Source organism: Ursus maritimus, unplaced genomic scaffold (genome assembly GCF_017311325.1).
Source record: "Ursus maritimus isolate PB19 unplaced genomic scaffold, ASM1731132v1 scaffold_17, whole genome shotgun sequence".
In the NCBI taxonomy this organism is placed as follows: Eukaryota; Metazoa; Chordata; class Mammalia; order Carnivora; family Ursidae; genus Ursus; species Ursus maritimus.
The window spans coordinates 55957601-55982328 of record NW_024424119.1 but is presented as its reverse complement, the minus strand read 5'-3'; the positions used below and the strand labels follow the sequence as shown (position 1 = coordinate 55982328).

Below are 24728 nucleotides of genomic sequence, written 5' to 3'. Positions count from 1 at the left end.
GGGGGGGGGGGCGGTACAGAGCACCCACGGAAAGGGGAGGGTCCAAGAGGAGTGAGGTTGAAGCCTGATCGGGCAGCCCCTCCCCTAACCTTTGTCCTGCCTGCCAGCCCCCCTCCCTTGCTCTTTATAAACCACCGGTAACACCCAGGCTTTCAGCTCCCCTGCTGAGCCCAGAGGCCACCCCTTCTGATAAAGTTCAAACCCAAACTGCCCGCCACCTCCCCCTCCCCCTCCCTGCCTTGTTCCTATTTTCCTTTCTTCAACTTGCACCGTGAGTATTTTCGTTGGCACGAGATACTGAGATCCCGATTTTTCCCGCAAACTTCATTTTCTCTATCCACGACAATCCTGTGAGCTGAGGCACAGCTCCGAAGTTTGTTTTTCAGATGAAGAACGGAGGCAAGGATAGCCAGGCAACGCGGCCGGCCAATGTCACCTCGGTGAGGAAAAGGCAGAACCGCAGTTAGAAGCTCCAAGACCTCGCTGGGAAGCCTAGCTCACAACCCCGCCTCTTGTGACACCGTCGTCCCCTGGTGTAGGGGCAATGCAGTGGATTTTCACACCACAGACGTCTCTACAAACTATTCTATGTTCCTGTTGGAGTCATTTTCCTGCCTTGTTAGGCAGCTCCCTCTGCTCGCTCTCCTGATGCCCCGCCCTGGGCTTTCAGGATGGGGCAGCCCGGGTCTGGAGCTCCTCCCCTCCACCCCGGTGCGGTGGGTGTCTGATTGACCGTCCCTTCCTGGCCACTGCCCCCCCACCATGAGCACTCAGTTCTCCTCTGCAGCTTCTGGGGTTCATGTGTGCTCCCCACTCTGGGCTCCCCGAAGGGGGAGCTGGGTACCTGCCAGGTGCTTAATTAAGGTTTGCGGAGTGACTCCCCCTCCCCCGCAGGTCCCCTATCTGGGTCGTCCAAACTCGATAGGAGGTCTCCGAGTGGGTACAGCACCCAGAAGGATGGGGACGGGTGGGGACGGCCTGTGCCAACAGCCACAAGCCGAGAGCGTCAAGGGTCTCTCCCTCCTGGTCTCTGAGGAGTTAGGAAGGGGTGGGGCACAGGAGAGAGGAAGGACTACAGGGCACACCGGGACAGGTGCACCGCTCTGTGCAGGAATCCTTCGGGGAGGGTGGGAGCGGTAAGGCTGAGCCGGCAAGGTTTCATTCATCTACTTATTCATTTTCTCATCCGCGATTTCTGAATGTCCTCTGTGTGCAAAGCAGTCGTGGGGAAGCAGCGATCCGACCTGGCTGCTCATCAGAATTCCTGGAAGGGGAGGGTATGCAAATATTCCCGGGCCCTAAGGCCAGAGATTCTGCTCCAGATAGAAAGCAAACCAGCCAACCACCCAAACCTGTCCGCAGTGACTCAGATCCTGGCCGGGTTTGGGATTGGGAGCCTGGCACAGCTGATCTGAGGAAGGGCACTGATTCTATGACACGAGCCCCGCTCTCACCATCACCCCGTAGGTGAGGAGGGACCTGAGGCCCCCAGCGGCCAGGCACTGACTCAAGGTCACACTTCTGGTAACCCAGGCACTTTGAGTCCTTACGAGAGCATTGAGCACTCTGCGGTGACCCCGGAGAAGCCACCCATGGATTGGTCCCCACGAATGGCCCAGATGACAAGCCTGCGTGGGAACTGGCTGGGATAGTCAGGAAGCCTTCCTCGGGGAGGTGGGATTTCAGAAGGGCAGGCCCTGAAGAACGGTGGGTGAGGTATGGACAGGTGGAGGAAGACAACCGGGCTGTGAGGGGAGTGCCCTATGCAGCAAGGCCAATGAAGGCCAGACTGGTTGTGCAGAATTTGCACAGGGAGAGATGCAGGGAGAGATGAGTTAATGCATTTGGCAGGCCAGGGGCCTGGTGAGGAGGGGGGGATAAGGGCAAAGGGGCGGCCTGGAGCCAGCGTCAGTCTTGACCTTTAGCAGCGGCAGGAAGGCCCGGACTCTGGCTGGCCAGCCTTCCTCCGGGAAGAGGGGTTAAGAACCTGGGAACAGAGGGCGAGGGCCACCGAGGGGAGAGCCGGCACCCCTCAGCACCCCCAGGCCGGAGCAAGAATGGAGCGCCCATGGCCCAGGCACAAGGACAGGTTCTGAGAATGAACTCTCTCTCCTTCTGGCCTTGGAATTTAAAAGATGACAAGACACTTAAGGCGGGAAGCATCCAGTGCAGTCCTAGGAAAGGCTACAATGGTGGTTCTCACACTGGGCTGTACCCGGGAACACCTGGGAGCTTGACTGAGCCCCAGAGACAGTGTGGTGGCTGGCGGGGGTGGGGAGCCGGGGCCCTGGCAGAGCCCTGAGTCTGCACAGCTCCCGGGCCCCAGCCTTCTCCACTCCCCGGGTCCCAGCTGCCCACCTGGGTTTGGAACTTTCCAGAAGGCGGCCCCAGGGGTGAGGAGACAGGACTCATACAGGAGACAGGCACAAAATCGGAACCCCCTTTCCTGATGTGGCGATACCGCCCACAGTGGTTCTCAGGTTAGCCTCACCTGGGGGCACCCCAGACCAACCGCATCACACCCTCGGGTAGGTCCCGCGATCAGCCCGGTTCAGCTGCCAGGAGGTTCCAATACGCAGCCAAGGTTGGGGCCATTGCCCCGAGGACCCTGCCACAGGACAGGTCTCCATCTGCGAGTAGCCCTGGCCCCCAGGCCCTCCTTCCTACCCCTGCCCTCCCCATGCGTGTCCCCCAGGCTGAGAGGTGGCCAGACATTTGGGGAACCCAGGCGGGAAGGGGTGGGCTGCCTGTGCCAGGCAGACAGGCCCAGCACAAGGCAGACGCCATGCTCCCCCTCCCCGCACCTCCCTTCCCCCTCTATTTTTAGGTCCATTACTGTCCATTGTTGGGTGTATTTCTTTTCCCACTCCTTCCCAAGAGAAACAGCTCGGGTTCCTCCAGGCAAAGCCATCTCGCCTTCCCCAGAGCTGGTGCGTGGGCGCGCACGCTGCCAAATAGACATGATATAAGCAAATTATCAAATAAGTGGATTAGCAGACTCCGCCATGTCTCAAAGGGCGGGGGGAGGGGTAACCACCACCATCACTCACTCCTCCCCAGCCCTCCCTCCTCTGGCTGACAGGGTGTGCTGGGGGAGGAGAGGCTGACAGGGACAGCATGCTCACCCAACGCAGAGGGCCACAGGCATGCACGCACGCGCACACACACAGATGACAACCAACTCAATCCATCAGGCGCTTTCTAAGATGCTCAGAGCGCCTCGCATCAGCTATAAATGGCCTGGTTAGCAGCTAAGTGCTGGGGCCAGGCAGCCCAAGGTAGAGGTGCCAAGCTCCTCTATTTCAATGCTGTGTGACTTTGGGAAAGTGCCTTAACCTCTCTGAACCTTAGGCTCCTCGTATTCAAAAGAATTATAAATATAGAATCTATCATAAGTCTTCTGTGAGGGTTCAATGAGCTTGTTTAGGTCAAGTGCTTGGGATACAGTAGGCACTCAATAAATGTAAGCTGTTGCTCCTCTGAGGAGAAGGAAGACAAAGATGCAAAATCCTCAGATAATAGGACCAGTCAGTTTCAAAAAGACAAACATTGATGTTCCTGAGTGGAAGGGCCCCCAGAGGGACCACAGGGGTCCAGGGGTGGACTCAGGGTGGTCTGGGAAGCCCCACGAGTGTTTGCAACAGTGTGTGTATACACTGCATGCGTGGGGGGGGGTCACTGTTCCTGGAAGAGCCCCTGCTTGGGTTTTGCTGCTGAGGTGTGGGTTGGTCTCCAACTTTGCTGGTCCCCTCCCCTCTGGGTCCTCCTAGGTGCCTGGGACATTACTGGGTTTTTCCCTATCTCTCCCTCTCCCGTCCCTGCTCTGGCTCCCTCTCCAAGTTTAAAAGTCCCAAAGGCTAGAAACAGAACCAGGGAACACAGTGGGGTTCTCAGGGTGAGCATGCAGGCAGGAAATCTCTACCCCGAGACTTGCCTTGAGGGCACCCGGCTCCTGGAAGCCAGTCCAGTGGGGAGCCCAGTCCCCAGGGGCCCAGCCCCAGCCCAGTGCCAGCCCCAGAGCTGTTGGTGAGGATTTTGGATGGGGGCTGGAGCAGAGACAGGGATAGAGACAGTGTGCCCTTTGGCCAGCTGGCTTCTCCTTCTACGGTCACCTGCCTTTGGAGGTCTCTTGTCTTGATTCCCAGAGGGAGGGGACACCCCAAGAACCCCAAACGGGCACCACCATCCACGTGGGCTGGAGCAGAGGGAGGCAAGCTCGAGGGTTATGTGCAGGCTGCCTCTCCCACTGGCCTCCTTTTCACCTTTGCCCAACAACAGACTCTGCCACCACCGAGGGGAAATGTCCTGGTCGTGTTTCATTTCCTTTTATTTCCCTGGTCGACACTTGGAGTCAAGTGGACAAATGACACGGGCAGAAGGAGGAAACTGGAATGAGGGACTGAGGGGTCCAAATGGTCCCACAGCACTCTGGGCAAATGGCTGGGGGACAAGGAAGCCAGATCATTGATGACGGGCCAAGTCCCTTTACGGGGGGTGGGGGGGTGGGGAGGTGGGGAGCAGCTCTAGAGAGCCCCCAGGTTTAGGTGTGGAGGGCAGATCAGACGTGCAAAATTTCTGCAGGGAGAGCCAGGTTGCATTTCTCTAATGGAGGGGACCCCTGCACAGCCACACCTGAGATCGCGGGGCCCCTTCCTGTCCACCGCTCATGGCACTGTCGCAGCAGGGACACCACAGCTGTGGGCTGGCTGGGATGGAGCCTCGGAGCCCTCCGGGCCATGGAGAGCCAGCTCTGAGCGCAGCCATGTCACCAGGGGCTCACCCAAGGGGGCCAGAAAGCAGACGTGTTAACCTTACGTCACATCTACACGGAAGGGGCAGCTCGGGCACCCCTCTGGCTGCAGGGGGCTTTCAGGCAGGCATCCCACGTCCCCCACCAAATGCCACATGTGAGGTCAAATCCCGGGCATGAGCGCATAGACAGAACCTGGTGTGGAACGCCTCACGTCCCCAGGGCTCCGGTCCACTCTTTCTGGAGAGCCCAGGACCTACAGTTGAGCCTCTTGGGTCTGCTGTCCCTCCCGAGGGGCCCAAGGAAGTCACTCGATCCTGGGGGGCCTCAGTGTTCCCTCACGTAGGAAATGAGGGGAACTGAATTCACTAGTGGTTTCATATTGTGCTCGCAGGAGCCCTAGGACTGCCTGGGAGTGGGAGGCTCAGGGTCCCGGGGCCGGGGCAGACGGAAACCAGCAGCCAGGTCCAAGGAACCCACTTTTCCCGGAGCCATTAGTCCCACGGGAATATGCTCCTAAATACTGAGGTTCCTCTAATCTCCAAGAGCCTTTCCAAACTGCACTCCCTACAGGAGACGAAGGATAATTAACAGCCCATTTCTGCAATGGGACAAAGTGAGACCCGGCTCTGGTGCCCTGCTGAGCAGGTCAGGGAGGGGGTACAATGGAAGATGGAGAGGAGACACTCCGAGACCAGAGACAAGTCACAGGTTGGGTACCCTTACGCAGTTACCCTCCTCCGAGCATCAAAGCTAACATCCCAGCCTAAAAGCTAGGTCAGGAAAAAAGGAGACACAGAGGAGGAAAGGAGGGAGGGGAGAGAAAGAGAGGGGGAGGGCGTGAGCATTTGGGTTCCCCCTCCTCAGGCTTCACCATGGCATCACATTAAATGCCTGGGATCTGAGTTCAAGCCCGGACTCTCCACTTAGTGCTGGGGTCTCAGCTTCCTCATCTGTAAAATGGGAACGTAGTTTTTACACTGCAGGGTATTTGGGAGGGCCCGAGGACACACCGCACATGGGATGCTCAGTGTTTCCATGGAAAAGATGTCAACCCTCACATCCATAGTCAATGGATTGTCCACGAAGATGACAAGAGAAAGAACAGTCTCTCCAACAAATAGTGCTGGGGGAACTCCCTATCCTTGTGCAAAAGAAGGAAGCCAGGTGCTTATCTTACACCACACAGCAAAATTCACTCAAAATGGAGAGTGAAAACTACAAAAGTCTTAGAAGAACACATGGGGGTAAACATTCGTGACCTTGGACTTAGTAATGGTTTCTTTGATATGACTGACACCCAAAGCACAAGCAACAAAAGGAAAAAAATAGATCAATTAGCTTTCACTAAAATTAAAAAAAAATGCTGTGCCTTAAAGGACACAATCAAGAGAGTGAAAAGACTAGCCGTTGAGTGGGGGAAATATCTGCAAATCACATATCTGATAAGGATCGAGCACTAGCATATATAAAGTGCCATGTACAAACCAACAACAAAAAGACAACCCAGTGAAAAACTGGGCAAAAGACATGAATACACATTTCTCCATAGGAGATACACAAGCGGGTCATTAGTGACTAGAGAGAGGCAAACCGGAACCATGTGAGATGCCACTTCACACCCACGAGGTTGGCCATAATAACAAAAAACAACAATGGAAAAACGCACAGTGCTGAAGGATACGGAGAAACCGGAACCACGTTGCATGGTGGTGGGAATGGAAAGTGGTGTGTGGCTGCCGTGGACAGTTCAGCGGTTCCTCAAAAACTTAACTATGGAATTAGCACATGACCCAGCAGTTCCCCTCCTGAACATGCCCCAGAGCAATGTCCACACCGCAAGTGCACGCAGATGGACACAGAAGCATTATTCGTAACAGCCCCCAAGTAAAAGCAGCACAGATATCCCTCAACTGGTACACGCAGACATACAATGTGGTCTATCCACGCGAGGCAATATTACTCGGCCTTAAAAACGGAACGAGGGGCGCCTGGGTGGCGCAGTCATTAAGCGTCTGCCTTCAGCTCAGGGCGTGATCCCGGCGTTCTGGGATCGAGCCCCACATCAGGCTCCTCCACTGGGAGCCTGCTTCTTCCTCTCCCACTCCCCCTACTTGTGTTCCTTCTATCACTGGCTGTCTCTCTCTGTCAAATAAATAAATAAAATCTTTAAAAAAAAAAAATGGAACGAAATCCTGACACCTGCCGCAAGATGACGGACCTCGAGAACGTGAAAGAAGCCAGGCACAAAAAGTCACATGTCGTATGATTCCGTTTACATGGAGGGTCCAGGATAGGCAAATCCGTAGAGACAGGAAGCCAGCCGACTGGTGGTCGCCAGGGGCTGGGGGGAGGGGCATGCGGAGTGACAGCTAAGGGAGACAGGATTTCCCTTTGGGGTAACGAAAAATGTCTCACAACTACATAAGTGGTGGTCACACAGCGTTTTGAGTGTACTAAATGCTATGAAACTGGATCCTTAAGAACAGTTAAAAAGTCAAATGTTACGCTCTCTATATTTCACTGCAATAAAAAATGTTAATGGTTCATTTCGCGTTATGTGAATTTCACCTCAATTTTAAAAAATTTTTAAGCTCTTTTAAAAGTGGCCTCATCAAAAGAAAAAAAAAAAAAACCTTTAGCCGCGTGCAGTGACGGCTGTTAACGAAGCTTACTGTGGTTATCATCTTGTAATACGTACGGACATCGAATTGTTCTGTTGTGCGCCTAAAGCGAATAGTGTTATCCATTAATTTTATCTCGATTTTTAAAAAAGGAATTTAGAAAACCAGAGGGAAATTACGTGATGTACCATTATATTTTTTGTGCTCATGTATGAGAATACTATAGTAAAGGAGTTTGAACTTGAAAAAAAATGTCTAGCGCTGTGTTCGGCACTCAGAACCCCTCTATCTGCACCGGAATCCCCCATTTTGTCTGTCTGTGACCCAAGCTGAACCCTAGCCTAGATTGCTCCAAACTCCCAGAATCTACTTGGCCATCCTCCAGGAGCGCTGGCGAATCTAGGTGCACTGCATCTTGGCACAGTGGGGGAAACTGAGGCTAAGGGGCTTGGCCTGGTGTGCCAGCAGCAAGGAGACTTTGCAAGAACGTGGAACAGCCGGGCCCCCTTCGGTGCTCATTCTGCTGTCACGCGCTGCCCCCCACCCCCCCCGCCAGCAGTTGGTGTGTGCTCAGGGAATTAGAAACACATTTTCATGTATTTAAGCAAATCTGCTACTGAAGAAAAACAGATCAGAACCTGCAAAGCGAAGTCGAGCAGAACCGGTTTCTGCATCATCTGCCACTTCCTCATTTAATCAGCACTTGGTGCCCCGCGAGCTCTTGGGCCAGATGGACCCCGGCCAGGACTGAGGCCGGGGAGCCTGGGCCACGGGGGTCGTGGGACGGGAATGGCGCTTTGCAGCCTGGGCCCCGGTCCTGGGGCGGCCGGAGCTGGGCAGCTAGGGACCCCGCTCCTTTGAGCCTGCCACTGCTCTGTTCCGGCCCCTGGTTCAGGGCTTCCATGCCCTGCGGGCTCCCTCCAGCCTCGGCCTGCCCACTGTTCGCCTCCTCCCCTCCCTCCCACCACACCCGTGGCCTGACCGCCCCCCCTTACGCCCCAACACTAGGAGCCAGACAGAAGAAGGCTGAATCCCAGCTCCACCACTGAGCGGACCTAGGGAAGCCTTGGTCTCTATTCAGCCGCCTGAGGGTACAGTAAACACCCCGCGCCAGAGGTTTACAGGGGTCAGGGGGGAAGTTAGCTGGGACCAGGAGGGGTATGGCTTGTCCCCTCCCAGGCATCCAGGCGTCCCCACTCACGTCCCCTGCACCCCCCACCCCGTGACCTTGCACATGCCATTCCCTCTGCGCTGACCATCATGCCTCTGAACGCCTCCGACCCTTCACCCCAGACCCGGGCCCCCCATCTCTGAACTCCCACAGTGCACGCGGACTCTACCTCCCATTCCATGCCTGGTCAACAGCATCGTCTTCTGTCTGTTATGTTCTACTGTCACTCCTTTTGTCTCTCCAGCTAAGTTCTGGGATGGAAAAAGAAAATCCCTTTTTTTGGAACATTCATTCTGTGCCAGGCACCCAGCTGAGGGCTCTCTGAGGCTTGTCTCATCTCATTCGTCAGCCTTCCTCTGAGCCTGTGGCTGCTGTCATCCCAATGTTCAGATGAGAAAATCGAGCCTCAGAGCACAAGGGACTTAGCCAAAGTCCCACAACCCAGAGGGACGGGATAACTGCAACTCGAATTTGCCCCTTCCCAAATCCCAAATTCTCATCCACAGTGGGGGTAGCCTGCCCTTCTGTCCATCTGTCCATCCCCTTCCTCCCCGCACATGGGATTTGAGGCAGCTGGTGATAACACAGGCAACGCAGAAGAAAAATGGAAATATATTAAACACCAAGGCTGAAGACTGTAGAGATAGATGAGCCTCGGGAAGGCAGAGATACGTACACTGGAAAGTTCTAGAACTTCTGACACTCTTTGGAAAGCTGTCCCCTGCAGGCTCTCTCCCCTCCCCACTGCACTCCAGTTGCACTGCGCCCACCCTCCATGGGTGTCTGGACCCAAAGCCATTCCCTTAAGAGAAGTAAGGGGCAAGGATCTCACGCATGTGGGCGCTGACCTCCCAGCAGCGCTGCCCCCGGCCTGTCACTCGTCTGCTCCCCAGGAAGGAGACTTCACTGTGCAACAAGATGTCATGCATGGAACTATTCTTGTCCCAAGCTGGGCCCTGCCTCAGGCGTTTCAACAGAATGAGCTGCGTTAACTAAGGGTTGGGTGAGGCTCAGGCTCCAGCTTAGGGACAGAGCTGTGCCGAGTGCCTGGTGTCATCCGATCACAAATCCCACAGACCAGGGGCTCCAGACAAGCAGGAGCTCTCGGAGCTTCCTCTGCCCTGATCGAAACCCTAGTTCTTCCGATAAGACTCCGTTCTAATCTCTCCTCCTCTGAGAAGTCTTCCCGATCACACCGACCTTCTAGTCGCCCAACCATTTGTTCATTAAACGCCTGCTTCGCACTGACTGAGCCAAGAGGGAGGTGCTGGGGACAGAAAGACGAGAGAGTCCTCCTTCTGAGGAGCTCACCATCCAAGGGAAAAGCCAACACCGGGAGCATAATAACCCACATGAATGAGCATCTGCCCTATGCCAGGCGCTGTGCACGTGACAGTCATGTTTGTGTATCCTATTAATAGCAGCAATTTGAGGAAATAAGGCTCAGAGAGGTTAAGCCTCATGCCAAAGGCCACACAGCATGGGGTTCTAACCTCTATCTCTCTGCCCCTAGGACCCGAGCCCTTAACCACTAGGCCAACATCAGTGAGCACAATGATAGGAATGTGACCAGACGGGGGCCTTCTACCCACCTGGGTTAGGGAATCAGGGAAAGCTTCCTGGAGGAGGTGGGGTCCCACCTGAACCTTGAAAACTGAGCTGGGGTTTTCCAGGTAAATGCGGAAGCCTTGGAAATGAAGGAAGTGAAGGAAGACATTCCGGGTAGAGGAGGTGGCCCAGGCAAAGATGTGGAGGTGAGAAGCATGGCGGGATGGAACACATGGGGCCAGCCAGAAGAGACGCATCCTCATTCTTCCGGGGCTTCCACTACATTGCCTCTGTCTCCCCCACACCTTGTTAGCGTCTGTCTGTAATGTCTGCCGTACTCTCTTGTTGAGGAGGGGAGGGGGTGGACGGGGTGTTCTGCATGCTCTCCCCTACGGGCTTGGGGGCCGGGGACACAGAGGGGAGGAGGCCTGAGCCAGTGGGCCGTCAGCTGGGCGCTGCTTGATGGGAACATTTTGTGAACATCGAGGGCTGGCAGGAGGCGTGACATCTATGACCTTGATTCTACATATGGTGTTCAATGTCACGGTAAGGAGGGGGTCGAGGACTCAAGGATCCACCTGCCATCTGCCTTAATCAGCCCAACAGTTCCCGGAGGTGGGGGGATAGGGCCATGTGCTCTGCATCTGGGTAAACTGAGGCCCAGAGAAGGTAAAGTGGGTGCTGAGGAAGAAGTGTGCTCAAAGACACACCTTTACGGCCTTTTCTTGGTTTCAAGACCAAGACCAAGGCTCCCGTGCATGTAACGTCTCCTTGGATAAAGTTTAATGCTCATCTATTTCAAAATCGAAAGGATCAAGATTAGATTAACGATCATATAAAAGTCTGAGGCTAGAACAGAGCTCACACTCTTCAAGCACTTCTAGATATTCTGAGAGAAGCAATTCCTTCTCCCAGGAAGCTGGTGGGGGGGGGCAAGGCAGCCATGACCCCCCATGAAGATGAGGAGCCCGAGGCCTTGCCCCAGGTCACCCTGCCTGGGGATGGCAGAGCTGGGATGGGAGCTCGGGTCCTCGGAGCCCAGGCCTGTGGCTCTAGACAGCATACCCACAGCCACTCTTTGGAAGCTTCTAGAGGGTCTCAGGGACGTCAGCTCCCAGCTCCACCCCTTCTCCCCAGGTCTCCTGCTCCTCACCATCTCCTTCAACAGGGACTCACCATGGAACCCACAAAGATCCCCTGGGAACATCAACCACGGGTTGCCCCCATCACCAAGCAATTACGTAGGGCAGCCGTTTCTCAGACCATACCCCGCGTGCCTCTGAATCGTCTGGAGCTCTTGTTAAAATGCAGTTTCTGGCTCAGCAGGTCTGGGGCAGGGCCTGGGATTCTGCATTTTTAGCAAGGTGAGTCCAAGGACTACACTTTAGGTAGCAAGTAGGGACCTGTAGGATCATTTTAAACACCACCTGCCTGGTCTGTGGCCGGCACCCCACCCCCTCTCTCTTTCCCACTGTCCCCCTTCCTCACCATCTCCCTCCTGAGACTCAAGGGTTAGCTTTTGTCTCCAGAGGTACAAGGAGAGCATATGGGGGCACTGTGGGGCTGCTTCCCACACCCAACAGTACAGGGGTTGAGAAGTCTCTGTGGGTACCCCCTCCCCTGCCCCCTGGGCCCTGCAGTGTGGCCAGGCTGGCCCTCTCTGGCCGGGCCCGGAATGGAGGGTGGAAGGCTGCCCGTCTTCTCCTGCAGTCCTCATTGAAATTTTGCCCTTGCCCTCAGATCCTCGGTTGAGAACTCATCCCTATTAATTCTCATTGTGCATTTAGAGCCAATAGGTTTTTATTTATTCATTTATCTTGGTCTTCTCCCCCCTCGCCTTCCTCACCAGGCTGGAATTTACAATTCAGTTCTCAGGTGGCCTTGCGGAAGGACGGGAAGCCTGGCGGGAGGGGGGGTCTGCACCCTGAACCCCGAAAACGGTGGCTGCCTCATGGCGCCCCCTTGCACCCTGGGGGTGCTCCAGGGCTCACACTCCCGTTGGCTGGATGTGCGGACAGATCAGCAGTCGCCACAGGGACCCAATGGGCGCTGGCCCAGCTAACAGTTCGCTGGGTGGCTGGCTACCATGAGGGCGCCCCCTGGTGGTTCACACCACCGGCCATGCCTGCAGGAGTCCGAGCTCCCTGACCACCCAGCGCAGGCCTGCTGCCCAGAGACTAGAAATGCAGGGCGCGGCGTCCTCAAGGCTGGACAGAGGCAAAGAAGAAAAGCCAGGGACACTGCTGAGGGCGTCCTAACAATCATAATAAATGCATAACACCTCCTGAACAGCAAGCACCTACTGTGTGCCCGCACGGTGCCCAGGACGGGCACGGCCAGGTCGCTCCCCCTGGCCCACCCTGTGCCTCGCATATGGTATTATCTCTCCTTTACAGGGAGGGCAACTGAGGCTCAGAGAGGGCAGGCCGAGCCCCCTGGTGCATAAGCACAGGCCCTGCTGCAGACAAGTCGCCCGCCTGCCTTCGGAACGGCGTGACCTTGGCGGGATTTAGGCAACCCCTTCTAATCCCTAAAACAGGATTAGAACAGCACCCCCCCTCAGAGCATCCTAGAGATGATTACATGAGACACACACAGGACCCACTCAGGGAGGCTGCACGGGGGTGTGACCCCTGCCCCCTGCAGAAGCCAGCCCCCCTCCACCTGCCAGGCAGAGTCCCCATTCTTGTTGGCTGCACATTTGTAATCAAAGGCAGAGTGGGACGGCAGCCTGTAATGAAATATTTAGGCCCCTCAGACAGGTGTGGAGACACTAAGGACCCACCTATGTGGGAGATGTTGAAGACGCTGCTCTTCCTCTCCTGTCTTCCCAGAGAGAAGGAGAAGGGGTGCCAGCTCCTCCCAGACCCCAGCGCTCAATGACACCTGCCTGGGCAGGTGGGGCGGCATTAAGATTGTCGGGGGGGAGCGTGACCACCCCACCCTGGCGGCTGCACTGGGGCCTCCCTGTGAGGGTGGGGGCAGGGCAGCGGTCCAGAGCCAAGGGCCTCCTGAGCCAGCTTTGGCCAGAAGAGGGCCTCAGACCTGCATCTGATGGTCATCTCCGCCCCTCAAGCCCTTGACCAGAAGCTGGTCCAATGAATTCTGATTTAGCTGCCCTGTCCCACACCCCCCCAGTACATCACAGCAATGATTAATATTTAAGAGAAGAAATACAGTCAAGACGCTAACGTGAGAGGCAGAGGTTGACTCTGTTCGGGGAGTGTGTGGAGAAGTCTTTGCACGAGCTGGGCACCATTGCCAGCCTAATGTACGGGCTCAGAACTGGGCTCCACTGCCCCCCAACCTGGCCTTGCCCCCGACCTTCAGGAGCTGACCCCCTTGCTCATCCCTGAGCCAGTGAACCCTGGGATCCCCAGGGCAGTGATCCCCATGAACTACCCAGCAACCCCCCCTCCCAGGCCTGTGCTGCCTTCTCCGCCCCCCCACTCCCGCCCCACCCCCAGCTGGCTCCCTCGGCCCAGCCACCATCCACGGTGAGAGCCTCATGACTGACTGCTGGCTGTCCAAGCGGGAAGCTACCTTCCCAGGCTGACTGCCCTGTGATAGGAATGCAGCTCCCCATGGGACTGAGGCGTCCTCAGGAGCCCAGTGGGGATACCTGCTCCGTCCCACCATAAGCCCAGAGACCCGGAGGCTCCCTCAAGGACTCATGGAGGCAGCAGCCGATGAGCCCCTCCCATCGCTCCTGCAGCCTGGCTGCCCTGCCCAGCCTCCTGCCAGGCACGGGGGGTTGCGGGGGGGGTCCAAGGCACTGCCAAGTGGGAAGATCCCTCTTGGCAGGCAGTTTAGCTCAGTGACTTCGGAACCAGTCACTTGAATCACAGCTTTACTGCTTCCTGGTGTGACTTTGAGCCTCAGTTTCTCCATCTGTACAACAAGAATGACAACAGCTACCATGAATGGGCACTTGCTCTGTGCCAGGCCCTACTCAGCATTTGACACATATGAATCAGCTCCCTTGTTCCTACAATGCCCATTTTACAGATGACGAAACAGAGGCCCAGAGACGCCCCTGGTTCAGAGCCCACCCCCTAAAACTCCTCCTTTATGCAACAGAGAATCAGCCGGGCTGAGCTGACGGGAGGACTTGCATAGCAAGCTCTTAGCCCGCACACAAGGAGCTCCCATGAATGGTCCCTGCTATTATTACCTCTGTCGTTGTTGGTAACACCTGAGTACTGAAGTACTCCATGGCCCTAAGACCCCATCCTTCTCTAATTAAGGGCTCAAGTGACAGCACCTGGCCAGCTGCTGTCCCCCTGACTTAACCAGCGACTGCAGTCACTGCACATAGGGATGGGATTAAAGAGAGATCCAGCCACACCGTCCATCCTGGTCTGACTCTCTCCTTAGGAATCCCCTCTGCACTTCCATCCAACCTTCCCCCGCAAAGTTCCAGCTTGGTGCGTGGCATACACTGGCCTGGCAAAACCATCTGCTGGATTGGATCAGGTGGGATAGGACGTGGTACCGCAGAAGGGGTGAACGGAGAGCAACGTCGCCAAAAGTGCCCTGTTCCCTCGCCCGGGATGCTGACTTCCTGACCACGGAGGCGGGGCTTGTCTGTGTGGCCGGCCCAGGAACTATCACTACTATGGTCTTCCCAAGAGAAAAGGATCCAGTGGTCAGCTGGTCAAGAAGGTACCCCTCCCCCCAGAGAATGACATCACATAACCGCAGAGCCCTGGGGGTGGCCTTTGCTTTGGCACTTTTCCAAGGTGGGACGGCCATCTGCTCCAAGTCCAAGATGCGGGAAAGTCAACCTTGCATCTGGTCCTCCCATTCTGCTCACGCATCACCAGAGCATGTCCCAGACCCCCTCCCCCTTGACCTGAACAAACAACAGCGGGGGGCTGACTTACGTGGGAGCAGAATCTCTCAGGGGGGTCTCCGCATGTGATGCCTGAGGGCTCCACCTTCACCTTGACGTAGTCCTTCAGCCGCATCACCTTGGGCTGGCAGGCGTAGAACTCCCAGGTGGGGCCCTCATCCGTGGTCACCCAGGATTTGCAGATGTCGTAGTCCCCAGAAGCCAGTGGGAGGCAGTGCAGGAGAAGTGCGACCAGGTGCAGCATGGCTGCGCAGTCTGCAGGGGCGTGGCCCAGAGAGGCCCCGGACAGGCAGCGGTAGGGTCAGGCGGGCCTCGCGGCCTCCACATGGAAGGGCCACATCTACCGGGCAACGGTGGCTGGATGTCCCAGGGACTCGAGCACTGCTGGGTTGCAAAGAGCCAGGAACTTGTTTCTTCCCAAAGGCCGAGTTGGAAAACTCAGAGCCAGCGTTTCTCAGACTGCTGATGGGCAGATCAAGAAGTTGCCCGTAACTTGGCGTCCTCCTAACCTTGGCGCTGCACCTCTCCCAGAGGTGAGTCTGATCAAGTCAGGCAGGCTCTCAAATTGTGACAGTGCATGGAAAGGGGATAGGGAGCAAATCCTCGGGGATCTGGCATGAGGCCGGGTCAGACTGCTTTTAATTTTTGTCCTTCCAATCAATCCAGGTCTTTAAAGGGCCCTTAATGTGTGATGTGCTCAACACCGCTGCAAAACAACCCTCCAGCCTGCGCTGTAAAGATAAAATAAAATCAGGAGATGTACGTATTACCTGGAAACATGTTCCCTCTATGGGACTGGACTGGCATCTCAGACCAATACAAGAGATTTCTTTTCATATGGGCTTAAAGTGACAACAATTGTGTGGCTGGACTGCAATGTAAAAAAAAGACTGAGGTTTTTAACTGGGGAGAAGCTTATTTGGCTCCGCTTTGTGGGGACAGGCACTAATGGGGGCCAGCTGACCTTGGCTGGTAGCCATCGGCAACTTATTATGAAGTTTCTGACACTTCGGCTCTCAATCCATCCAGGTACCCGGGGGCTGACTTGTCTTTCATTGTAAGAGGGGAAGAGAGAGAGCTCATTAGCAACAACACCTGCAACAAATTAAAAAGGAAGGGGGGTGATAAAGATGTATAAGAAGAAAAGCTCTCTGGCAAAATGTGCAAAAAATGAGGCTGCATTAGCAAGGTCTCCCGAGAACACTGTGTTATTTTTATTAATATCAGCATTGCACATTTGGAGATGGGACACGTTATTGAAAAGGAGATTTGCTTTTCCCCTCATTTCTGGGGGTGTCAGGGCAGCAGAAGTGCCCCTGCTTGGGGTCACCAACTTCCCAAAACATGCTCAGGGGTCAAGCTTGAGCGGTGGCTTTAAATACTGTGACCGACAAGTCAAAATGTCAAGGCTGTCACCATAGGTGCAGACGAGTCTATACGGACAGCGGCAGATCCAAGCGTGGGCCCACAAGGAAGAACCAGGTGCCGATAAATCTCCCTCCAAATTCTGCAACGATCAATTTAATCTTCAACGCTAAGAAACCAGGGACAGTGAAGACTTCCACAGATGTGACAATGGTTTGTCATATGAGATTTTCTGATCAAGTCCAAAATTTTGCAATCATCTTTGGAGGGTGTGTCTATAAATGAGTCACTATTATGATTATTGCTTTACTATTTTAAGCTACCGATAATTATTTAAGAGTCCAAATAGCTATAACGAAGACAAATGTCACATTGCAGAAAACATGACTCCAGTAATATGATGAGTTCCCAGACACTGGATACATCACCAGGAGAATCTGAGTCCGGCCAGTGTGGGATCCTGGCCAAAAATGCTAGCCAATGGGGCAAAGGTTATGCGATGAGTCACAGCAGAAGCACCCGTGTTATTAATTATTCTGGTTATTATACCTATGATTATTCCCTCTTAACCCCCCAAACTGCTTCGGCATTGTGCTAACCTCAGCGTGATTCTCACCCGACACCCTCTCGGGCCATATTGTACATGGAAGAGTCCCTGAAGAGTTAATCACTTTTCCATGAAACCCCATTCTCCGCCCAGACACAAACATACTGTGGGCCAAAATGCCAAACCGGGGAAGTGAACATTGTCCAGAGGGGGCTGGCCGCTCACCTGGGCTGCCCGCAGAAGCCCCCAGCCAGTGCCCCACACTCCTGGTCAGGGGGGAATCATAAATCTGCATTAAGGCCGCCCCTGCCCCTCTCTCTGGCTGAAGGGCTCTTGATGGAGATGAATGAGAAGCTGAGGGGGGGACCACATTTTCACTGCTCACCTCTGGCTGTTTAAAGAGAAACCTGTTATAGAACCTGCCTGGCCTTGAATGCGCTCCTTGCTAGAAACTCTCAGAAAGAACCCGCCTGGCGACTATTTTTACAACCTGAGAAAATGTAGTAAAAATAAAATAGCGCGGCCGGCAAAGGTTTGGATGCCTCTAGCCAAGCTTGGAGCTGCACAGAAAACAGCACGTCCCTAATTAATTCTTCCAGCCAAGGACTCCCAACTGTTCACTAACAGGTAGGGAGCTCCTGTCGGGAGGCGACACCAGGGCGCTGGCTTGGGGCTTCCTTCATCTGCGGGACCAGCGGCTGCTCAGGGCTTTGACTGCCACACCGGCGTGGGGAGGCAACGAGGCCCAGAGGCCGGGAGGCCACGGAGACCGAAGTGCAGAGCAACTCGAAAATCTACTAATTGCTTTGCAGTTCTTTTGGTTTAAATGCCGCGCATTCCCTGGAAAATGGGGTGGTGGTGGCGGCGGGGGAGCCAACAACAACCCAATCTGCTGGGGGCGGGGTAACAAATGTGTTTACAACTAGTCAATCAACGGGGCATTGCTGGTATTATAGGGAGAATTGCGAGCTCAGCAAGCGAATATTACAGTGGGCTTTTGCCAAAAAGAAAAACAAAAAACAAAAGAAAAAAAAAAAAAAAACCAAGGAGGGAGGAGAGAAGCAAGAGTCTCCGGAATAACGAGGCGGAAAGCAGGGAGTGAGAAGCCAGCCGGGGAAATTTCAGAGTAAGAGGTTGTATCCCGGTGGATCGTTTTCTCCTTGGAAAATAAATCTTCACCTGATATTATTAAGAAACTGCAGCTCCCAGAAACAAATAGAATCAATGCGCTTTATTTCTTTTAAGAGTCCTCAGGAACCGAGGGGGGCTGATAGCCAAGGTATTAAAACCCGAAAATTAGATTTTACCAGGATTTCTGAACTCCGATTTCTCTGTCTTATTGAATTAGCGCCTCTCGGAGCTGGCTGGGCTCGGAGCAGGCTCCTCCCCGAGTTGCCGGCTGAGCCCTCGCCTCGTGGGAAACTTGGCGCTGTGGGCGCGGGGCCCCTGGGGGCACTGGAGGAGGGGTACCCCCGGGGGCTGCCCACTCTGAGGTTCCGTCTCAGCTTCCCATCCGGGGCAGCGGGGCGGAGTGAAATCTGCCTTCGAGGGGGTGGTGCCCGAGGGCTACGAAGGAAAGGGGAGCCCGCTGCGGGTCACCTTCCCGCCCTCCACCCCAGGCCGGTGTGGGGGTGCTCCGGGCACTGCTGGCACATCCTGCTACCCGCGGCCCGGGTGCCCCCCAGCCCTGGATCAGGGGCCGACTCGGCTCCCGGCACCCCCCACGGCCTCTAGGCGGCCCGGGAGCCCCGGAAAGTTGAGGGCTGGGGGGTGGGGCGCGAGAAGGAGGCCTCGGCCGGGCGGGGGGTGGGGGTAGGTCCTGGCTGGGCCGAGGGGTCGGGGTGGAGTCCGATCTTTGGGAGGGCTGCACGGGGGCGTGCCCCCCCACCCCCCGGTCCCGCAGCTGCGTTTTGTCTTTCCCAAGTTGAGTGCGAGCCCCGGCAGCAATTAATAAGCACGTCTTTAATAAAGGCCCCGCCAGGACCGAGGGTGCCCCCTCCGTTGGCACCGCCTCCCTCAATTAGAAGACACCGAGCAAAGCGCCCAGGAATTAGTTGCCTCCTTTTTCCCGGCGCCGCTTTCCAGCAGCGCCCTTGCCTCCGCCGCCCCCCGCCCGGGCGGGGAACTTACTCGGAGCGGGCGGACCCCGCGAGCCCACGGTCCTCTTCCCGCCTTCCCGCTGCCTCTGCTCCCCCAGTCTGCTCGCCGCCCTGTTTGAGGTTCCACTCCACACGTCCCCAAGCCGGTCCCTGCTCATCCCCCTCCCCCATTAGCCCACCCCTCCACCGCACGGAAAGAAGTTTCCAGCCTGGCTGGCCAAGAGTTTCTCTGTGCAACTCACACAGACCCAGTTTTCGGAGAGGTGGGAAGGGGATAAGAGGAAGAGGGGGGTTGGGGGGTGGCTGTAGATGGTGGCGATTAAATTCGGGTGGAGGAGTAGCGCGAGAGAAGGGTTAATTTCCTTTTCACCAACACATGCACGCAACATCTATCCCCACCACACACGCGCGCGCGCGTACACACACACACACACACACACACACACACACACGATGGAAAAAGACCCTGGTAGGAAAAAGCCAGCCGGAAAGACAAGCTTTTCCTTTAAGGTGCTGCCACAAATGCACGCTCACACACCCCTCTCGGGCGACTTCAGTCCTCCGCTAGTAACAGCAGCCACCAAATAACTTTTGCATCCGAGCCTTTGCTGGGCCGCTTTAAGTGGCTCCGGGGCCCGGGGAAGCTTGCACGGTCACCGAAGCCCTTTAAAAATGAAACCAGGCTGGCAAAGCTGCAGCCGCTCTCCCCCCGCGCGCCCGCCGGCTCTCCCCGCCCGCCTTACCCCGGCTCCGAGCAGCTTCCCGGAGCGCAGACCCGCGAGGCCGAGGACCGCCGCCCGCGGGCGCTCCGCCTGCCCTGCCCGGCGCGGGGTGGGGGCGCGGGCCGGAGGGCTGCGAGCCGCTGCTCCTCGCCGCGCCGCTCCCGCTCCCGCTGCCGCTGTGGCCGCCGCCGCCGCCGCCGCGGCCGTCAGATCGGGGCTGGGGAGCCCTCCGGCCGCCGGGGGGGCCGCCCGCAGCCGTCCCGGAGACGCGGGCCGGGGGAGGGGGCCGCCCGCGCCGCCCGCATCGCCCGCCCCGGGCCGAGCGGGAGGTCGCCTCTAACAAGTGCAAACTTTTTGGGCCCCCTGGGCGGCTCGGAGAGGACCGGAGCGCGGGCACCCGGCAGCCCCCGGCCCGGGTGGGCTTCGCGGCTGCTCGTCTGGGCGCCGGGGCATCCCCCCAGCGCGGCGCGGGCCAGATGGCAGGGCGCTTCACCGCCCCCCTGCACTCCGCTCCAAGTTAATGCCGAGGCTAAATCCTCTTGCCATCTCTCACGATCACCATCGGGGCTTTTATCTCTCGGTCTGATCGGGCTGCGTAACTTCCTCTGTGCGGCTCTAACACACCATCCCACCACGGAGCAACGGTCTTCTTAAAGGTGCAGGAAGGAAATACTGCGAGACTCGGGGGACGCGCCACGGCCCAGGGAGGGGCGCCGCCAGCAGGGGCGTCCCGGCGGGCCCGCGGCCAGGGTGGCCCCAGCAGGCGGCCGCGGGAGCGAGCCTGCTCTGGGGGGTCGCTGCCTAAACATCTCCTCCCGGCTCGGGGGCCGGCGGGTCGGTGCGCGCAGAGCGCATCCTCAGCCGGCCCGGGTCAGGCGCCGCGGGGCTGCGGCTTCCTTTTCCAAAACCCTGGGGCCTGACGGGGTTCCAGCGCCCAGGGGTGTGGGGGCTGCCCCATCGGCACCAGGGAGGGGGCCAAGTGAGTCAGTCCACCCACCCCCAACAGCCAAGGGCTCAAGCCTGCCGCTCTGACTCCCTCTGTGGAGTGCTACCACCCAGAAGGCCCCGAGCAGTGGGTAAAAGGGTGGGTGGGTGGATTTAGGGAGATGGGGAGGGGGAGCGCTCCGAGCGCACAACCGGAGCCTGAATACCAGCTGACACATCGCCGCCTCCACCCTGATGGGCCCTGCTTTTGATGAAGCCAAGCCAGCTCGGAGGGAGTGCAGAGTAGGGGGGCAGGAAGGGGCCTCGCTCCTGGCAAGCACGGGAGGGGAGCGGGAGGACTCCAGCAGGGGCCGGGGCAGAGGCCAAGGAGTTGGCAACACAGGGCAGCCCTGGGCTCTTGAGCCCCCATGGAGGCTTCCTGCCGCTCTACCAGGGCTGTGCAGAGAGCTTCCTCCGTCTTCCAGGGGGGACATGTGGATTTCAGGGGCTCCTGGCCTCCTCGGGGGTGGGTTCTCACTGCAGTGCTCAGGCAGCCAGCCCTGCCATTTGGATGCATCAAGAACAAAGAGCCTGAGGACAGAGAGGGAGAGGGACTAGTCCAAGGTCACAGAGGGTGTCAGGAACAGGAGCAAGATGTGGCACCTCAGCGCCCCACCCCTCTGCCGCCTCTTACCTCCACCTTGACCCTTCTGGGCTGTTGGTTCCCCTCTTAGCTTGGAGAGGGCTGTACTGCTGAAAACCATTTCGGCTATTGTCACAAAGCGGGCAAACGATGCAGAATTAGAGACTGTCATCTGCTTTAATAATAATAACAGTAACAATAATTTAACGTTATTGAACACCTGTTTTATGCCAGGCTTCATGCAAGCCGGTTAATGTGTATCAGCTACTCATTCTTCCCAACGGACCCATGACTTAACTCCTATTAGCAAGTCCCAAGTTACAGCTGAAGCTTAGAGACGGTTAAGTGGCTTGCCCAAGGTCACACAGCTAAGGAAGACTCTGGCCCGGGAGGCAGGGCTCTCTGGCTCCCAGGTGGGACTCTGCCACTGCCTGGCTTCCTGGTTAACTTGGGGCAAGCCCAGATCGCTTTGGGGCCTCAGTTTACCCATTTGTGAGATGTGAATCTTTCCTTTTCCAAGGAGGGGTCAGAACGGGCCTTTGAGTGCCTCCTCTTAGACCCGCTCTCAGCTCCGTCTCGCTGGAGAGGGGTTCACCCCGCAAAGGTGGCTAGGAGAGCAGATCTGAGCCCTGGTCATCTGCTCCTGGCCTCAAACATCTAGTAGGAGGAGGCTCCTTACAGGTGGAGGACAGATCTCAGCAATTTGATTTTTAAGCACCAGGCCTGCAGGCAGCAGTGGCGGGCACAGTGTGGGGCTTCTGTGCAGGCAGGGTGAGTGATGACCCAGGTCGGCCCTCAGCCTGCTGTCGCCCCCAGGCAGGGTCATCAATTCCCTGGAAACGCTCTGCTCCTCCATCATCACCCGCACTGGATGCTGTCAGGAAACGGCCAACAAGACGTGGAGGAAAAGGCTTCTCATTCGTGGTTCATCTGAATACAGTGGAGGGGCCCAGGCACATCCTCCTGTTAGGGCTTAAGTGACCCTCGTGGGAAGCTCTGGGCCGCTGGAAACAATGTTTACAGCACCTCTCCAGCCCTGCCCTCCCCAGTACTTCCCGCCTCGCCCACAAGCTGATGCCGACAGACTTTTCCAGGGACCCATCTGGAAACTATCTTCTGGTCTCCCCATTTCCAGACTCTGGAAATTATGGGATGGTAGAAAGAGTACTGACCTGAGTCAGGATACTGGGCTTTTCTCCGTTCAGCCCCTAACTAGGTGTGTGGCCTGGGGTCATCACTTCCCAGCTGTCAGCCTCAGTTTCTCCATCTGCATTATGAGGGGTTTGCCCAGGAAGGTGGTCCCTTTGCAATGATCCTGACAGTGGCCGAGGGCAGCATCCAGAAGACCCAGGTCCTGTCAAGTGAACTATAAAGATGGAAACAAGAAGGATTCTGGCCGTGTAGGGACCAGGTGGTCAAGGGACGTTCATTTTTAAAACTTCATCAAGGTACCTTATGACAAATGACCTTTTCCCAGTAGTAATGAAATGAAGCTGAGCACCAGGGGCAGGAAAGTGTTAATGAATTTCCCCTCCCCCCATCAAAATAAAATAAGATGAAAATCCTTCCTGCTGACCGCCCCCCCTCGGGAGCAGGGAGCAGCCCAGCCCTCCTCCTTGGTGGCAGGGTTTCGGCTCCACAAAGCAGCTTTAATTTGACTTGTGTATGTCAAGTCTTAGTACCAAAAAGCAGCTGCAGAACAATGCATTTAATTTTATTCCATCTACGTTTTTTTAAGGATACATATGAAGTAAAGATACCGAAGTATGATCAGGAGAGACGGGGGGATGACATGCTTTATTATAGACATATTCTTCCTGTGTTGCTTGACTCCTTTACAATGAGGAAGTCTGCATGGACGGGGTAAACGAGTAATAAGAAATTATAAAGTCAAACGCAAAAATGATCCAGTAGCTTTGCAATGAGAGGTAGCAGATGCGGTCCAGGCCCTCTGGGGTTTCTGAGAGAAGACAAATCCGGCTGCAGACAGACAAAAGGACAGACAGACAAAATGAGTTCACGCTACTGATTAAAGTCAAGTGTAAACTCAAGACCACCCCCATCGTGTTTTTATCCTTTGCCTCCTTGACTCCAGTCTCTGTTATGCCAGACCAAGATTTTGATTTGTCCCCCTGACCTTGAGCAGTTGCGATGCAGCTGTGAGTAGTAAGATCCTGGGAACTAGCCCAGGACCATCCAGGGGTTTCAAGGCGTCCCTGGGCCCCTTACTTCCACGGCCAAAGCAGGGGGAGAGAGACCAGGACCCAAGCCCAGGGCCTTCCCCAAGGTGACATGTCCAGACAGTGCCAGAGCCTTCAAGAAGCACCCTGACTCCTCCCTGCCAGTTCCCCTCTCTAATCTCCAGACCATACTCCCATTAATTATTATTACTGTATTAATCATACATGTGATTAATTCAGTAATGGTGATTCATAATTGATTGCATTTTATATGGCGCCTTTCATCCACACATCTCCCAAGATGTGCACTGCCTACAACAAGAGACACAGAAAGCAGAACGTGTTCTTTGCTCGCCTGTATTTTGTTGGATAAACTTCTCTTCGCAGAGGCAGGGGGCTAATGGTTTTTGGGCAGACTGGGCTTGCCAGCCGCAGCTCCGTGCCCATCTCCTGGGTAGTTTAGCTCACGCAGTGCTCTCCCAGCTGGGGGCTCCTGCCGCACCCCACCTTGCCTGGTGGTGGCCGTGCCCTGGGGGCCCTGCAGACCCCATTCCCCCAGCAGGGAAGTCTGCCTGGGATCCAGGCTGCTGGGCAAGGCTGGCTTGGGCTCTGCGGGGAGGGGGTGCCACAGTGGTACTGGACGAGGACTTTAGAGTTGGACCCTCTGGGCGTGAGTCCTACCTCTCCTGTTAATTAGCTGTGTGACCTTGAGTAAACTACTGCCCCTCTCTGCCTCAGTTTACCCAAACAAAAAATGGGATTGATACAAGTGCCTTCCTCCTAGTGATATTATAAATTTACAGGCAGTGATACACATAAGAGCACTTCATACCTGGCACATAGTAAGTGCTGGATAAATGTGAGCAGTAACCGCGGGGCTTGGAGGCCCGTTCCAGCAGCATCTCTGTAACCGGGCTACTCTCTTCCCTTCTCTGGGCCTCAGTTTTATCCGCTGTAAAATGGGATGACCAGTCAGCTTCAAGGGTTAATTCGGGGTCTTAAATGGGCACATGCTATAATAAAGGAGGATTCAAGGCTTCAGAGACAAGCAGCCCTGGCTCACACTCCTGCTCACCATTCCCTAGTCGTGTGACCTTGGGTAATGGACTCACCTTGCCAAGCCTCAGTTGTCTGCTCTGGAAAATGGGCATAACAATGGTATCCAATGCCTAGGCTTGGTGTAAGGACTTAATGAGCTAATGCTTGAGACCTGTTTGGCTTCTAGAACGTGCTTAACACAAGGTGGCTCTGGTATTCCACACCAGGCATGGTGCACGGCACGTCCCTGATGTTCTCACAT

The 24728-nt window shown here is 56.0% G+C and overlaps 1 protein-coding gene across 1 annotated transcript in view; it reads right to left on the bottom strand.

The window, feature by feature from the left end:
- Positions 1–15989, bottom strand: part of NTNG2 (netrin G2) — a 70721-nt gene extending 54732 nt beyond the window's left edge. The window contains exons 1-2 of the mRNA XM_040632103.1: positions 15913–15989; positions 14980–15679 (exon numbers count right to left, since the gene is read on the bottom strand). Coding sequence (XP_040488037.1) covers positions 14980–15192 — 213 coding nt within the window. The 5' untranslated portion in view covers positions 15193–15679; positions 15913–15989. The remainder of the gene's footprint in view (positions 1–14979; positions 15680–15912) is intronic.
- Between the last annotated feature and the right edge of the window lie 8739 nt (positions 15990–24728).